At 40.3% G+C, this 18422-nt stretch overlaps 1 protein-coding gene across 8 annotated transcripts in view; it reads left to right on the forward strand.

Moving 5' to 3' along the window:
• The window catches only part of Prune2 (prune homolog 2 with BCH domain), a 276004-nt gene that overhangs the window by 50161 nt on the left and 207421 nt on the right, over positions 1 to 18422 (forward strand). For all 8 annotated transcript variants that reach the window (XM_076918245.1, XM_076918227.1, XM_076918232.1 and 5 more), the window contains exons 2-5: positions 2067 to 2171; positions 5809 to 6011; positions 8732 to 8895; positions 16996 to 17145. In XM_076918245.1, the coding sequence (XP_076774360.1) occupies positions 2067 to 2171; positions 5809 to 6011; positions 8732 to 8895; positions 16996 to 17145 (622 nt within the window). The remainder of the gene's footprint in view (positions 1 to 2066; positions 2172 to 5808; positions 6012 to 8731; positions 8896 to 16995; positions 17146 to 18422) is intronic.

Here is an 18422-nt window from a genome sequence, read left to right on the forward strand (position 1 = left end):
TTGAGCTTCTCGGAAGAGTAGCATTTACAGGAATGTGATTTGTTAATACATTTGTTCGTGTTGTAATGGGCTGGAATTCTATTTGCCTAAATTTATTTAGGTGCTTCTGGAATATTTTGTTGTCTCAACTTTGATATCTAGACCTGAACTAACCCCTCAGAGGATGTTCAGTTCAGTGGGCCAGCTGTACATTTATGAGGTTAGAGAAGGAAGCCGGGAAAGAAAGGTGTGAGAGAGCAAGACTAGGTGGTGTGGGGGAGGAAGCCTGTAATCATCTTCAGAGTCCATATCATATCTTAAGCACGTTGTTTTATTAAAAATCAATATAAAAGAAATCGAAATTATGAGTCTGTTTTAATGAAGCAACATCACTTACTGGGGATAGCTGATGTAAAATCTCTCTGCCGCTTTTTTTCTGTGACTGGTTCTACCCAACCTCCTTCATGATTTTCTTCAACTTTTATTGATTCATAAAAGTGCATGTGTACAGATTCCATGAAAGTAGAAGAGAAACTGTCTGGGGAAACAAAGGGGACTAATGGGACATCGTAGGACATGAGGGGGGATAAATATTCTCAAAGCGCACTCACACTTGCGTGAACATGACCTTAGGTAACACAGTAAAATAATGCAAAGCATTCACTTCATCTTGGTGTTTGGGTAAAATTCTCATTGTATAACAACTTGTTTCTGATTCTAATGTCACCAGTTCTACACAAATACAAACCAATTGTCAAGTCCATTTGCAAGATGCCTCCTAGGTCATTAGGTACAGATTCGCTTTTATCTACACATGAAGGAAGCCTAAGTTCTTGCTGTGGAATAGTCATGATGAGTCCTGCCGTTTGAAGCAGTTTTACAACATGTGGCTGTCTAGTCAGCTTTAGACAGGGAGATGAAAGTAAGTGACAAAAAGCAAGAGGAGCAAGCATGTGTGCTGGTGCTACCATACTGCAAAAATGGCGAATGTGGTGGATGGAGCATGCTGCAATCCCAGCATCTGGGAAGTGGGCACAAGAAGACAGGTGGTTCTCATGCATCAGCAGAGGGAGGTTGAGGCCAGTCTGGACTCTACGAGGCCCTTTCTCAAAAGAAACAAAAGGAAACATACTAATGTATCTTATAACTTTCTGTGTCAGGCAATTTGCTATGGTTATCTAGAAGTACTTGGTTCTTTGAATGTTTTAAAGGAATGTTGACCTTCAATAAAAAAATTTAAATAACTATTGAGTAAATCTGAGAAACAAACAGACAACAAAAAAGTAGCTGTTCCCTTCTAGAGAGGTCACTGTGCAGACAGAGAAAAGCAATGGATACAATCTGGAGTCCTGGACCAACATTGCAACTCACAAGCCTCTTTCTGAAAGAGAAAAACAATGGCTCTAAACTAAATAATAGAACAATAGAGGGAGAATATCTTCCGCATCCAAGATAAAATGTGAAAAAATAAAGCCTTTCCAGACACTGGGTTTGTTTGACTACATATAATGTGGGAAGGATACAAGAAAAAGTCCCATTGCTTCTTAAACTAAGAAACATGTCTTCTATGGGGAGACGATCCTTGATCTCTGTGTAATTGATCTTCACAGCGAAATGATCTCTTACTATGAAAATACATCCTTAGAGATATCATTCAAAGGAAGTTCATTTGTAGATATTGTACAAAAATGCATGTTTTGTATTTGGGGGCTGTGTTTCTCTGTGTGTGTGTGTGTGTGTGTGTGTGTGTGTGTGTTTGTGTGTGTGTTTGTGTGTGTGTGTTTCATATGTTTATAATATGTGTGTATGTGTATGTACATGTATGTGCAAATGCATCTTCCTGAATGGGTAGAGGACCTACTGGTAGCCTTAGTAAAGGTAGGCTATTTTCCTCTTGAAAATTTAATGGTTTGAATGTGCATGTTAAACATGGTAATTAGTTTTTATATAATTTTGTTACACATTTATTATTTTCTGCCATTGTGTGTGAGAATAGACAAACATACTTTTTGAAAATGAAAAATTTCCACTTTATATTGTTTGGATTCAAGTAAAATTGTGATTTTTTTTCTTTTTATTGGTTGCAGGATCGAAGTAAGCAATTGGAGCAGGTCCATGCAGTTATTGGACCTAAGTCATGTGACCTGGATTCTCTCATTTCTGCCTTCACATATGCGTACTTTCTGGACAAGGTGAGGGGAACAAGGATTATACTCTTAGTACCTGAATTGTGTATCTTTAAAGATAAATATCTTACAGAAAAAAATGAAGCCACTAACTTAGTTTTTCATGCTCTGGTATATTACTATAAAGAATAAATATTAAATATCCATAAGTAAATACAACAGGCATTTATGGAATACCTCTTGCATGTCAAACACTGTTCCAGTTATATCTTACTAGGTTGCTCTTAAAACTGTTTCAAACAACATATTAAAAACTGTTGTAGTAGTTGAGTGCTTTTATGAGAATATAAAGAAGTAACGAAAAGCAAGATTTAGGGGTTTTTTCTTTCCTTTATCATATACTGTGTGACCATGCCTTTGGGAATAGAAAAACATGCAGAACAACTGATAGGAACAATACATGAAGCACAGAACACTGGCTGGAGATTCAGAGACAGGGGCATGGCGTGTCCAGTCTAGGTTCTGGAAGTCTTTGGTTGCTACCTTTTAGCCCTAGTGATGATGTCCCTTAAGGGAGAATCTTTCTACTCTGTGATGCACAAACTCATCCATAGAACTGGAAAAGCCTTTTAAACAAATTGTGTTCAAACCCCTCATCTATAAACTCCATCAACTCACAGTAACAGACTTTATTGCTTGAAAAACTTTCAAATGTATGTTCCAAATGTTTGGATACTATTTTATGAAATTTTTAATTTTCCAGAGTCTGGTTTGTTTTATTTCAATTTTGTTTGGATCTGGATCCCCTGATACTATGCATAGCCAATCTGGAGTGATTTAAATTCACATGAAAACCCAGTCTTCCAGAATGAGCTGCGGGTGGCAAGTACTGCTTTAGGGCAGCTGACAAAAATGATGGCTAAAGTATTCTGATCTCTACATGTGGGCTCTATATCAAATTTGTCTTACAAGTTGTTGAATTTTGCAAGGAATAGTAATTGGTATGAGGAGATGAATGTGTTTGAGTCAAGATGTGCATATTAAGCAGTCCTTGTTATTCTCTCTCTGCTGTTCATCCAGAGAACAGTTGACTGAACTGGAATGACTTTAAGACTACCAATGATGTGCAATTTAACAGAAAGTATATAATATTAATAATATTACAATAGTATATACTGTATTATATGCTAATGTGCATTATATATAGTTTATATTGTATATATACTATAATAATACTATAACCAAGTATGATTATAGTACTGTGAATGAGTATGCTTCATGGAAAAAGGAGGTAGGGTAAATGTGAGTGGTAAAAGATAGATGGTTGTTGGGTAGAGAGATAGATACATGAAAACAGACCCATAGACCCTCCTTCCTTTTGGAGACTTTTAACCAAGCATAGAAACAAATGTGGCATTTTACTAAAGAGTCACATACCGGGGATTTTGTGGTTTCTGGGTGTCTTGGTTGTGTTTGTTTGTTGTTGCTGTTGTTTGGTTGTTTTTTTTGTCCACTTGACACAAGCTACAGTTATCTGGAACGAGGAACCTCAATTGAGAAAATGCCTCTCTTCAGATTGCCTGTAAGCAAGTCTATAGGGAATTTTCTTGTTTAATGGTTGATGTAGGGAGGCCCAGCACACAGGGCAGAGCCTCCTCTGGACAGGTTGTTCTGTGTTGTGTAAGAAAGCAGGTTGAGCAAGCCAGTAAGCAGCACTCGTGCAGGGCTTCTGCATCAGCCTCCTCCCATGAGCTTCTGCCCTGAGTTCTTAGATGATGGACTGCAGGCTAGAAGATGAAATAAACCCTTTCCTCCCAAGTTGCTTTCTGTTATTGTGTTTCTCATAGCAATAGGAAACCTAACCAAGGCACCAAGCCTTTATCTCCTTGTGGCAGGTCTTGCCTGTTATTTGTGGGCTGTTCCTCTATAGAGGTTTCCTAAGAACCAGCTTCAGCCTTTGGGCTCTGTGGCTTCGAGTGTATCCTTAACACGCTGGTGAGTAGAACAGAGGCCAAACCCCAGTCTACAGACACAGAAAGCCAAGGTTCAGAAAGGAGAATGGCTTTCTCTAATTCACTGGGCAGAGGGTAGGGCTGCCATCTCGTTTTCTGATCCCACCTCCAGAATAAGTCCTGCTTGGACAGCTCAGGACATACGTACCCCCCTGACTCCTGTACTAATTTTGCAGAAGTCAGAGAGTCTTGTACTCCTTTGCCTTTGCAGGAGTTAGCCACAACAGTTAACAATTAACTAGGAAGAGTAACATGCCTTTCATAAATCACTAATGATTATTATGTGCCTGAGATCCAGTATTAGCATTACAGTGGAAAGAACACCCACTTTGGTGGGGAAGCTTTTGTGTTTCGGGTACAACAGCAGTTTCATGTATTTAATTCAGTGAATATTTATTAAATGTCTACTGCTGCCTGATTGCTCTGTGTCTTGGAAGGCAGCAGAACAGAACAATCCTGCCCTTTGACTGTTGAGAGGGGAGACAGACGATGGAATGTTGAGTGGTGTCATAGGCACATGCTTGTAATAAAGCTGTGGTGACAAGAAGAAGGGTTATTTCCTTATCCAGAAACCAAGCCTTACCGAGCCCACAGTGTTTCAGTGGCCGGGAATCCTTATTGCCAGTCCCTTAATTTTTAAAATACTTTACTCTACAATTCATATAGAAAAACAATTTATTATGAATCTGAATTCTCTTCCTCCTTCTCTTCATCTGGTCATCACAAATGTTTTATATAAGAGGTCCATAAACTTAAGTGTACACACACACACACACACACATACACACGCACACGCACATAAAATGATATCTATTGAACTCACGTGTATTAGTATATCACATAATCTATTAGTATGTGTGCTAAATCTGACTGCTAATTGAATAACCAGTTAACTATACAGTGTTTTACATTTTAAAAATGTCACAATTCGTATTCCAGCACATAGTTTTCCAAACGACATGAGGAGGTAGAAGACTTACCTAAAGTTCAGTGTTGACTGAACCAAGGTTACAAGTGTCACATTTCAATGGGGACACAACTCCCTTCTTGTGTCACCTCAGTCTGTCCCAATTTTTGTCAATTCCATCAAGATATGCATTTGCAGTTCATGAAGAGGAGGGTATGTGAGTGTGTATATATATGTATGTTTGAATGTTTGTATGTATACACATATATATCTGCATACATACATACATACATACATGTTTTAATTGTGGAGGGGCTAAAATAGCACCTAAATGTTTCCAGTTAGGCTTGCCTGTAAAAATTTAGGTTTAAAGAAAAAAAAAAAGTAAGAAAGCATCATGGGTAGGCTGGTGAGGTAACAGGTAGGGGTGCTAGCTGTCAGAGCTCACCACCTGTCTGCTTTTCCAGGAGGACCCACATGGTGGGAAGAGAGAACAGACTTATGGAGTTTACTCTCTGACCTCTGCATGTGTGCTGTGGTGTGCACAGGTGCACACATGCGCACACACACACACATGTACACACATGCACACAAACAGAAACAAATAAATGTAATGATAATTTTAAAATATAACATCAGTGTCCTCTGTAATTGGGCTCAGGGAAATTTGTTTTGGATGTCAAATGGTTTCTTTGTGAACAAAAGGCTTACACTTTAGCAATTAGCTTCTGGCTGGATGAAAACTGCTGTTTGCAGAGGTTGAGGTAACTTCTTTTTTCTGTAGGTCAGTCCTCCTGGGGTCCTCTGCTTGCCAGTGCTGAATATTCCAAGAACTGAATTCAACTATTTCACAGAGACAAGATTTATTTTAGAAGAGTTGAACATCTCTGAATCATTCCACATATTCCGAGATGAGATTAACCTGCATCAGCTGAATGATGAGGGGAAGCTGTCAATAACACTCGTGGGCAGCCACGTCTTGGGGAGGTAAGATTCAGAGGTTCTGGGCAATTGCCCTGAGGGTGTTTCCTGGCTGGTTGTTACCATGTTCCTTATTATTGTTTAAAAAAGAGTCATAAGAAGAACTTTATTAAAAACATAGTATTTTTTTCTTTAATGACAAAATTTGGTCTATGCCAGTTCTCCATGTTTTCAAATTGATGTCTTTAAGTAGAATGCTCTGGTAAAACTTACCAAATTAATATTCTCTTATAGCATTTCAATAATCATATGTATTGATGTTGAAAATAAGTAACAGAAATTGAAACAAGATAAAACAGAAAAGTTCTAAAAAAAATCTTATTAGAGAAAAGGAGGAGAAATGGGCCATGAAAATCACTTGGTTGTGGTTTTCCGTTTTCTTTGGTAACAGGCTATTGATACCCCATGCAGCTCAATTGTCTTATGCCGTAGAAGGGAAACGTGGAGCCCGGTATCAGATGGGTTTACTCAGGCACCCCATGTAGTCAGTGGAGAGTTCAGTTCACAATTTGGCTCTTCTGACTCCGTTAGGCACTTAGGGAACTACAGGCTGGGGCAAGGATCTGAGATAAAGGGAGGTGAACAAGACAAATTCCCTATTTACAGATGATGACAGACAGACCTCTATGATATATATACTCTGTACTGCTATTGAGTGAAGGGACACCAGCTAAACACCCTGTAGCTTGGAGTGCTCATTCTTTACAGTTTGCCAGTTTGCCCATTGTTGAGACCTTCACCAATTAACCTTGACCTTAGAGTACTTACAACACTACCTTTATATTTAATAATTTTTCAATGTAACCAGTTTTTAGGAAGCATATTTACAAAAGAACTAAAGTAAAGCTAGGCACCAGCAGCTGGACAATTGGTTACAAGGCATTTTGAGAGCAGTCTGTGGGCTGCTTGATTCCGGTACTGTTGGAGAAAAGGGAAATTCCTTTGAATGATACTTATCAACCATCTGCTGACAAGAGGCTGGAAGGCTTTGGGTGAGCTTTTGGACTGACTTTAGTTCTCGGCTATATTTACCAGCTTTTTATCACTATAATGGAGTTCCTGACAGAAGCTGTACTAGGAAGTAAGGAGAGGGTTATTTTTCTCATGGCTCTGGAGAGTCAAATTTCTGATCAGGTGACTAGAGTGTTTGGTACTGTGGTGAGGGTCATTTATCAGCAAGAAGAACAAGTCACTCCTTGAATCAGGGCAGAAACTAAAAACTAGCTTCTCCCAACCCCCTGTGAGGGCATGTCCCCAATGATCTAAGGTTTGCTGGCACGTCTCACCTCTTAAAGCCCTCAGCACTACCCACGCCCCAGTGGGGGCACCATCCTGCACATGAGGACCTTTGGAGGAAACTCAGATAGTCCCCAAATCACAGATAGCTTGGGTGTCCCTAGTTATCACACACTTGGCTAAAGTTGTGTCTAACTTTTCAAAACAAATCATGAAACAGACAAGAGTAAAGATGACATGACAGCACAAGAATTGGGGAAAAATTTTGTCATCACTTAAAATAGAAAATGCTGAGTTTACCTTGAGACTGAGCTTATAAATTCTGGGGATGTGGTTGATTATATAATCGAATACTCCAGAAAAAGTAGAGGGCTTACTTGCTTTATTGTAACTCATATTTGAATAGTCAGGAAAAAATGTAGCTTTTCTTCTGTAGCTTTCTACTTTTGAGAAAGTCCACTTCTATTACATTACACCTATGAAGGAGGTGAGGGGTGGGGGATAGGCCAAACACTTTACTTGCCTGGCATGTAAAGTGTTTGCCTGAGATTGATCCTCAGCACTACACAAATTTTAAAGTACAACATTTATTTAAGTAATTAATTAACAGTCTGAGTTGAAAGAACCATAGTGAAGTCATCATGGGCTTAATGGTATTTTTTTTTCTGAAGTTCAGTGACTGTTCTGAGCAGGTACTGGTGTCAGATTTTCACCTGACTATAAACACAGTCCTTAGCCCCATTGTGCCTGTTTCCCCACTGATAACACAGCTACAGTGTTTCTAGTCATATGGAAATTAATAAATAGTAGCTATTGGGGAGGTTTGAAAAATACTCTAGGAATCCAGGGGACAATAACGAATGGAAATGACATATAAAGAGACACAGAATAACATCCTGTTCTCTTGTGTGTGTATGAGGGGGGATGAATGTGTGTGTGTTTGTATGAGTGTGTTTGTGAGAGTGTGTGTGTGTTTGTGTATGTGAGTGTATGTGAATGTGTGTGTTTGGGGGGTGTTTGTGTATGAGTGAGTGTTTGTTGTGAGTGTGTGTGTGTATGTGAGTGTTTGTGGGTGAGTGTGTGCACCTGCACCTATTCGAAGGTGTGCAAACTCATACAAGCCACAGATCCGTATCAGATATCTTCCTCCCAACCTCATCTTTTGTGGTAATCAATGAACAAGGTACTCACTGATGGGCTAAGGCTGGCTGACTAGCAAGCCCCAGCAAGCTCCACCCACCCACCCACCCCCTCGTGGTGCTGGAGTGACCAGAGCTGGAAGACTTTAGGCTTCTACTTGGGTTCTGGGGATCTGAACTCGGCTCCTTATGCTTGCTCTACAGGTACACCTCTAGCTCCAGTTAGGTCCTGTTCTTCACAGTCATGAGAATTTATGTTGTGGGCCATTTAGGGGACATCATCATGACTGAATCATGCCGGGAAGTGGGAAGACACGCCATAGCTCTTCTTCCTCTCCGTTTATTTTACAGTGAGGACAGAACTTTGGAATCCGCAGTTGTCAGAGTCATTAACCCCGGAGAGCAGAGTGATGGTGAGCTGGGGTTCCCGGAGTCTTCCTCCTCGCTGGTGCTGAAGGAGCTCCTGCGTGAGGCTCCGGAGCTCATCACCCAGCAGCTGGCACATCTCCTCAGAGGTGAGGGCGGCGCTGCCAGAGTAAAGACGGGAAGCTTAATGGGCTGGTTCTGGGTCTGCTCATGCAGAAAGAGTGCGATCCATTCTTGGGTTAACAATCCCTTTAAAGACCCCGGGAAGCTTCATCAGAGAGGCAGGGAGTAAAGAGTTTGTTAAAGAGTAGCATTATATTGAATATTAAAAATGTGCATTTAGAAGCAGGCACAAGGGCCTGCGCTGTTTCACTAGACAAGAATGTTAAATGGGCCTGCTGCACCCTGGTTAGACAGCCAGAGCCAGCTCCTCTGGCTGTTAATAGCTTCCAAAGGAGATTCTCATCTGTGACAGTGCGCGTGCGGATCTGAATTCCCCGTTCCTGTGGCCTTGGAGTACTTTGTGGACCTCCCGTACTTTACATGCTTCGCGTATATAGTCCTGTCTGCAAGGCAAAATATGCACCTTTTGTTTAGATGATGTGATGCAGGGTCCTTTAGCCTGGTCTTTCATGGGTTGCATTCCATCTGTTTTCAATGAGGGTCACTGCTGTGTGGTCCAGTCACAGTCAGCCTTCTGCATCTATGGTCTCCACCTCATGGGCTCAACCAATCTTGGGCTGAACACAATCATTTTTAACTGTTTTTTTTTTTTTTGTTTTGTTTTTTGTTTTTTGTTTTTTTTTGTTTTGTTTTGTTTTTTTTTTTTGTTTGTTTGTTTTTTTTTTTTTTTTTGTATCAACCACCACAATAAAGCCCTCTCCCATTACTGTTATTCTCTAAAAGACTCAGCCTAACAGCTTACATTGTTTCTCCATTGTACTGGCAAGGGAATCTACTAAGTATTAAGTGATATTAAGTATTGTAGGGTGTGTGAAATATATCCGAAGATTTCACAGGATGCTGACAAACCCTGCATCATCTTACACATGGGTCTAGGGCACCCACAGATTTTGGTATCTCTCTGGATCCATGACTAAACTTCCTACAGATACTAGCACTGGCCGTATGCTGCTGTTTTCCACTGCAGGAACCTGCTGCTCCCAAGGAAAGGCTTATCACATTAGAAAGTATCCATCAACTTTGCTGCCACAAAATGAGCACAGCCATTTGGTCATTTTCACACATGGGACATGAAAAATATTTTTGTTTGTGAATAAAACTTTCTGTTTATTCCCCCCACAATTCACTATAGACTTAGTAGGCACAATAGAGAACAGCCGGGAGACAGACTGATAGAACAGAAAACGGGAAAGGCTGAGGACAGGCTGGCTCAACTCTTCCAAGGACTTTCCTTCTCTGCCTTGCTCTCTATTACAATTTAGAGAGGGAAAGCCCAAGACTTACACAGTTCCTCTAAAAGTTTTAGAACCAATGGCCCCAGGAAACTGCGCATACATGTTATGATAACATTAGCAAGCTTTCCAGCTAGCTTTGCATCCAGATCATAACTGGGCTTCATCTGTACCATAACTGGTTTTCATTGAAGTTTTCCATGATCGCTGGTGAAGACCCAGCCTAGGCTTGGCTTTGATCTAGGTCTGCCACAAAATCAGTTACCTTTAAAAGGTATCAAAGGTACAGCTCATCCCATTCAGAGTTCAGGTCCTCCATGCTTGTGAACAGCGTGACCGTTTCCTCCCCCTTCAAACATCCATCTTCTCATGAGATGTAACCCCCGGGGGGAGGTTCATTCCCAAACTTCTCACTTTGGAGGATTCACACACTTTCTCTTCCTGGCTAGTGCTTGTTCCTTCTCTCTGATACTCTTTTCCTACCTGTCCTTACATGCTTCTCTATTTGCTCTCTCCAGAATGTCAGCTTTATGAGAAGAGAGCCCTTCCGGGCACTGTCTACTGTGCTACCTGATGCCTTCACTCTGCCTGGCACATAGTAAAACTCAGTGGGATGAATTTTCCAAGAGTGGATTTGGTTGTGTGGAGAAGTGGGGAAGATATGGAAGGAGCTGGGAGAGGATAAACCATAATCAAAATATTTTTGAATGAAATAAATCCATTTTCAATAAAACTTGACAATTTTAAAAAGTAGTATCAGCTGCTGTTGTGGTCCATCCCACCAGTATCCTTACTGTCTAGAGCATGGACACCATTTCTTTCATTAATTACTCCTTTCTCTAATTCTCTTTTCTTTTTTAGCTTGTAGAAATCCTAGTGGAATTTATTTCATTATTTTGCAATGATTAACTAGCATTTGTTTTCATCAAATGTCGTTATACGTACAATCTTAAGGATTATGTACATAACTTTAACCTCCGTGAACCAGAGTACACCTAAAGAAAGGAATGCAAAATATGTTTATAGAAACATAAATATGCAGCTTAGTAAATCATGAGGAAGGAAACACCTTTGATAATTATTCACCTAAAAGGGGCAGACTGTGAAAACTGCTTCTCATGCCTACAGCCCACTCCTACATGGAGGCAGCCAGCACTCTGAGTTCATGGCATATACCCTTTTCTTTTCTTTTCTTTTTATTTTAGCCAGCCCTGGGTTCATTCCCCTGGACACTACACATGGGTTATGTATGGCTATGTGCTTTATACAAATGGACCCATACAGTCTCTACAACGTGGGAATTTCAGTAGAATCACATTTCTGTCTGCCTTTGCTTCAAGAAGCTCACATTCAGAGTTTAAAAGTGGACACTGTTGCCACAGCCCAGGTTTTCTATGATATCTTGATCTTATTCTTTCCTCGGCTGCTCTTTCCCTCCATCCTGACTCTTACTGTTTTATTATATTTCATGCCTTTTGGTAAGCTACTTCAAATATTCAGTGTAAGAAGGATTTACATGAAAAAAAAATCAATGGTCCATAGATAACAGACCTGTAAGAGCACACACTATGTTTAATGTATATGTATAGATCTAAAGGTGAAACGAATGTACACAGGTTGTATATGTATGTCTCTGTCACAGAGATTGCTTTGTTTCTAAAAAGGAACAAACTAATTTTAAAGGCTGGTTTTTCCTTTCTTCCTCCAGTCTCTTGAAAAGGTATCTGCCTCTGTTCCAACTCATCTATACCTGCTAATGCCTCTCAACACAAAAATACTCAGATTCAGTTATTTGATTGTCTTTGTCCTAAAACTTACTACTATAATTAGCTATCAAATTGTTTGCAGTATACCCTACTATTTTCTTCAAATATGGATGAAGAACCTGGTTGCTACGGGTGTTGCTAGGTGGTCATTTGCATACCTATTATGCTGTTATTAGTGACAAAAATCTCCTTGTGTTTCTCTGATAGTTTTCCTTGCCACTGTGTCCTTTTGGCCCTGAGGACAATTAGCGATATGTGCTAACAAGTAACTCAGTTCGACAACAGTGTTTCAAGGTTGGTGGAGTATTTAGCCATCTTGAGACAATTTGAATTTAATTTCTCTTCTTTGAAAATAGCTATCACTGTTTGTTAACTGAGCAAATGAGGACATCACAGTAGACACCTTAGTTCATCCATCTAATAAGTTCGTCAGTCTGGTCGTTCTGTTGCCAGCATCCTTGTCTCCCATCACTTCTTTGCAGTATCTTTGTACAGCACAAATCTCCTGAGTCAGGTATTTCATGCAGATGAAGCTGCGTTTCCCAGAAGAGCCCACAGTCAAGGTGAAGTTTAATTTAATAAAAACGCTACTGGAGAGCCACAGAAGGGAAAGATGCTCCTATGCCTTTGAAACATCATCCTGAGTTCTGCAGAGACACCGAGGCTGCTAGCTTTTCTTTCCTCCACCCATGCAGATCTCAGAGCTGTACATCTGCCTGTCTTCTGGGTGCTAGTACTTAGTTTCTTGGTTCACAGGCTTCCTCCCTGTCTATCAGATCTTTTGCATAAGCTTCTTTCTTAGGTACTTGTTTTCAGCTCTGTGGAGAGTTTTTGTTTTTCTTCTGAGGTGTGCTGAAATAGGAACCTGCTTTTCTCCCTTCCTGAACCCTCTGTGGTTACAAGCATAAAAGAAAGTGCCATGCCCGTCCTTAAACAGGAGCTTTCTCAAGGCCACTGTACCTTGTCTTAATTTGAAACTTAGTAATTTCAAGGCACAAACTGCTACCACTTAGTTTTTCCAGAAAGGCCTATATTTATAAAGTATTACTTTTCAATTATTTGTGTAGAAATTGCATGTACAGGAAGACCCAGCTGTCATGGCTGGTAAAGATCACTGACCCTGGTTCTTGGACCCTGGTATCTATCTTTTGGCTTTTTCTGTCTCACCTGTCTTTGTCTTTTTTGTGTGGTCTGTCTTTCATTCTTTTCTTCTTTCTTCCTTCCTTCCTTCCTTCCTTCCTTCCTTCCTTCCTTCCTTTACCCTTCTCCCTTCCTTCCTTCCTTCCTTCCTTCCTTCCTTCCTTTCTTTCTTTCTTTCTTTCTTTCTTTCTTTCTTCCTTTTCCCCTTTCATCTCCCTTTCTTGCTTTTCTTCCCCCTCCCTTTCTGGAGGATACTTTTCTTCTTATTATTTTCAAACATGGCCAATGTGAACATACCTAATAGTCACATTTTGTAGACTAAGGTTTATGTTTAGTCATGCTCTGGGTTCGTGCCAAATACAGAACCTGTCAGACTGTTCAACCTTCTTGATTTTATTTCCTCAGAGATGCATTCTACGGGACTGCTGCCAACTCTAAGATCCATTAAATTGCTGAATCATCGTATTGAGAGGAATAAGTGTGTGTGTGTGTGTGTGTGTGTGTGTGTGTGTGTGTGTGTGTGCATGCGTGTTTCCAGGAACCATCTGGCAGTGAGATTTCAGCCACTGATTTTAAAACGTGCTTCTGTCAAGTCCATGCTTTGCCCAAACGGCCCTTCAAGTTTGTTTGCTTAAGGCCTTGACAGCAGCCACAAGTTGAAGCCTAAAGCAAACAGCAGCTTTGGTTCTTAGCCCTAGGATGAAGCAGAAAACCACACCCGCGTCCTCAGAAGCAGGCTCTCCATTCGCCAAGCAATCCCAGCTGACCTTTAATAAAGACTAGTTGTTTGCTATTTCGGTAGACTGGATTAACAGCTTCAAAAAGGTCCTTATAAGGAGGTCAGATGGGAAAGGGACAGAGCCAAGGTGGTGGGTGACTCATCCCATCTCCAAATGGCTATAACATCCGAGGGAATTATGCTGTCTGCTTTGCTTAGGAAGAGGCTAGAGGTAGGAAACAGAAATTATAGTTTCTCCTAGAAAATCAAAGTAACTATTCAATCTTGGTTTTACTTTTTCAGCCACACAAAGGTATCCTTTCTCTTAATCTCAGACATTCTAAATCTGTAAGGATTGTAAACAAATAATATGTTTATTTCTATATCTTTTTAAGAAAAAAATGAGAATTTTATTTTGTCTTTTTTCTCCTTTGTCTTTTCCTTCTCTGCCTACCTCTGTCATTCATTCTTTAATGGTTTTTGTTTGTTTGTTTATTAAAACAATCAATCCCAGGTAAATAGAAATGAATGAAAGGACTTTTTTCTGTTAGGAATTCATCCTGCAGACAACAGCAATCTTGTGTGCTGACTGTCTCCCAGTTTCTGGTGCAGTACGTGTGTGCAGGATTAGCAGGGTGCAATTGTTAGAGTCTGTTTATGTCTCCATTCTTCTGAACAAAGGATATTATGATTGGTTTTTTTCTATAGAAATCAAGTATTTGTTATATTTTTCTTATAATTGCCTTCTTTGTAGCTTGCTCTTAATTCTATGTCCCTCTTATCAGCCTGTAAATAACAGGGAGACTGTTGGGTACAGGTTTATGGACTGTTTCTGCACTCACAATTTGCTAGAAGTTAAGTCAACACTCATTGAGAATCAGGTCCTGATGTGCTGACAGGCGTCTTCGGCTACTGTATATCTTGATACCAATATTTAACAAAGCTATATAATTACTAAATATGTTTCTGGGATTTCAGAACAGAGATAGGGGAGTTTAACATTCATTTTTTACTTTCAGTATCAAATATATTTTATGTATTTATCCACCACCAAAACAAAAAGAAATATCAGACAGATTTAGAACTATAATAAAAGTTAGCGTCAGATTCCTTCTGTGATGCCTTTTCTACTGCATCGAAGTTCATGGAGTTGTATAGACTCTGGGTCTGGTTATTTGGGGTGTGTGATGTTTTTATTTATTTATAAGGTTTTTAATAATAAATCTTATAAAATAAATATGTTTCTAATGTGAAGTGCAAAGTCTTTAAAGGAGTTCTGGGATGGAGCTGGGCCATAGCCTTTATCAAAGACAGCTCAGAGTGTGGAGAACTTCTGCCTGACTGGGCTTTCCAGTCCTTGATAAGAGGGCATGTGCTTGCTGCTGTTAAGACAGACTGAATCAGCCAGTGTCAAGATCTCTTACAGGTGTGATTTGAGAATCCAGCTAACTGCTATTAAGCCTGATACCAAGGAGGCATGCAAATATTTAAAAAAAATACGCTGCCTTACCTTTATAGAATCTGAAAAAAATGTATTTTCACTCTTACAATACTTTCTTAAAAGCATATTATTACATATTTATCACCATGGTTTATTATGATGCTTACCCATCAGTTTGTAATGATTGCTCTTAGAGTCATTTAAAAATGAATGAAACATACACGACATGTAGACTACTTAACAATATTGAAGTATATGCTTAAATTTTATCAATATCATCAATTTCATTATTTGACAACAGCTTTATTCACTTTACCAAAATTACAAATAAATGTTAATAAAGGAATCCTCAAGTCAAAGAAAAGTTGATTCTTAATCTGACCAAGTCAAGTACATAATGCTAAATGTTTTATACTTCAGTACCGTCAAACTTTTAAACTGTGACCTTTGGGGTTTTGTGTGATTGTGTATATGAGTGCAGCTGTGTGTTACTGACCTTAGATGCAGCAAACTGCTACATTTACTTACTATTCTCACGTCATTTGCAGATTCTTTCAGGCGTCTGCAGACACCTCTTTTAAGAGAAATGCAGTTTTAATTTCTTCCCCCTCACGCTTTTCCTTCCTCTTCCCTCTGTTTCGCTGCAGTTGTTTTGGTTTTTGCATGATTTCTTTCTTGATGATTTAATCTTTTTTAAAATGTAATTTTTAGCAGTCTTACTGCCTACAATATTTCACTTTATCTTAACTATTATCTTGGTTTGTAGTTTTTCTTAAATGGTAGAATTCTCTCTCCCTCTTTCCTAGCAGGAGGTGTTCCTACGCATATTAAAACCTGCCTCATCTTCTTAGGTCCTTGCATTTTTCTCTCACACTTCTGTGTACATATTTTCTTCTGACTTAGTTCCAGTTCCCCACCATAACTGATCTACTGAGGAAAAAATGATTTGACGTTCTTAAGGCCACTCTTTAAATTGAGAATTTTAATTTTTCATGTAATTGATTATAAGATTCTAATTCTCTGGCCAGTTTCATTTCATTCCCTTTGGCTCTCTCCATCTGTCTTCTGGTGAGTTTTCCCTCCATAGTTGACAGTCACTCAGTTTTAGTTCCTTCTATGTAGCCTTTGAGTGACAGCTGAACATTAGTTACAGGGTCAAGGTGGTGAGATGGGCTTCCTTTCCCATCTCAGTGAGCTGGTAGAGAGCCACAGAGACCGCCTCTGTCTGTTCAAACTGACTCAAAGCAGGATTTGCAATAAATGGAGAATGTTTTGTTTTGGTTTTATCTTTCTCCTTGGCAGCAGCTGGCAACTGTTTCCCAAAGACAGCCAGCAAGCAGATATTTCAGGCTTTGTTGAAGCACTTAAGTCTGACCTCATGTATTTAAAAAAAGCCTGTGAACAATGTAGAAATTAACAGGGATGAAGGCTGTGTCACCATAAACTTTATTTACAAGATGAAGCAGCTAGCTAGATTGGTAGTCCTTCAGGGCTCTAATCCCCAAACCCAGATAACCAAAAGTCCTTCTCCCTGAATGCTTTCTCCAAGGCCTTATGAGACCACTGTTAGGTCTAAGGGCTTCTCTGCCCAGTGGCTACAGCTTCTGAATTAGCAGCTGCTTAGGTAGGAATGCTGGGAAGCTGGGTCCTGGAGAGCAGGGGCCAGTCCAGCCCCTGAATCCAGTATCTGCTATATCAGGATACTGATTTTCATTGTCCTTGTCTCGGCTAATGGAGAGCTCAAGAGTATTTGTCCCCATGTCCTTCAGGCAGTATCCTGTTCAAGTGGATGACCATGGATCCTGAGCTCCCAGAGAAGCAGGAGGAGATTCTCTCCCTTCTGGAAGAACAGTTTCCCAACCTGCCTCCAAGGGATGATATCATCAGCGTGCTGCAGGAGAGCCAGCTCAGTGCTCAGGGTGAGTGACTGTCCCTGTCTCTCACTGCTTCCTGGAGGGGTGGCTTGTATGGAGCATGATCTGAGTGTGCTTGCATTCTCTTTCCTCTTTCTGTGTGCTTGTGGAGGCTTTCTGGGTTTGTGCTGTTGGTCTGGAAGCAGGCCTCCTATGTTGAAACCCCTTCCTCAGGCTTCTGCCTGGGTGTAGACGCCTTACGCATTAGCCCATGGATTATACATGGTGGGTCACGGAGTTCCCTAAGGCAACGTGGTTTATTTGAGGACTCTCTCGAGTGCTTTAACCAGCAAGTGAGCCCTGTAGGATACACACTCTCACTAAGAAACTCTGAGAAAAAAATCAAATCTGTGTCTTAGGGTGACCCATTATAGAGTGCAGCCCTGGATGGGATCAGGCCACCCTGGCCATAAGGCCTGGTGGTTAACTTTCTGAAATGTGAGTTGGCTGATGCTGGATTAACAGTTTGAAATTTGTCACAGTAGGTGTCTTAACACAATAGAAACAGATGAAGTACTACAAACTAGATTTAGTTGCTGTGTGTTCAACCAGAAAACCACTGAAATAGTGAGCGCTTTCTAGTCTAGTGGGGAATGAATTCCCCCCAGTAGGCTCTAGTGGCCATCAAAGATTCCAGACAGCCAGGGGAGCACGATGCTGGTTAAATGAGATAAAAAGAAGCAAGGAATGTGGCCAGTGATTTGTCAGCATCTGCCACACATAGAATCTCCTGTGAAAGATCGTGGGTATGTGCACGTGCGATGTACAGTGGTTTATGTCTTTATTTGTTTCCTGTAACACACTAAGCCACTATTGTTGTAATGTACTCTAGAAATCAAATCAAGTCACAGTTCACTCTGAGTCAAAGGAGAATATTGAGTTGCCGTCTATTTCCTGTGTTGCTGTGATGGACAGCATGCTCCATCCTGACAGGGTGGGCAGTAGACCATCTTCATAAGCATTCCAAAAGAATGCCTGCACTTTACATACCTTTATAGTGAATCTGTCAATAGAGAAGGCCAGGTAAACACTAAGACAATGCCGTTCTTGTTCGATTTCATTGAAACGCTTTGGTCAACCAACTACAACTCTAGAGTTCTCAACAATATAGTCAATTTAGATTGTTCCTGACATCAAATAAAGAATTCAATAACACCTATTGCGAGAGACTATTGCAGGGGTGATCAGCTCAAATAAGATAGCTGTTGTTGTATCAGACTGGGTTGTACTATGTAACCTGGCTTGCTTGTCTGGTGTATGTAGACCAGGCTGGTCTTGAACTC

This window comes from Arvicanthis niloticus, chromosome 1 (assembly GCF_011762505.2).
Source record: "Arvicanthis niloticus isolate mArvNil1 chromosome 1, mArvNil1.pat.X, whole genome shotgun sequence".
Classification (NCBI taxonomy): domain Eukaryota; kingdom Metazoa; phylum Chordata; class Mammalia; order Rodentia; family Muridae; genus Arvicanthis; species Arvicanthis niloticus.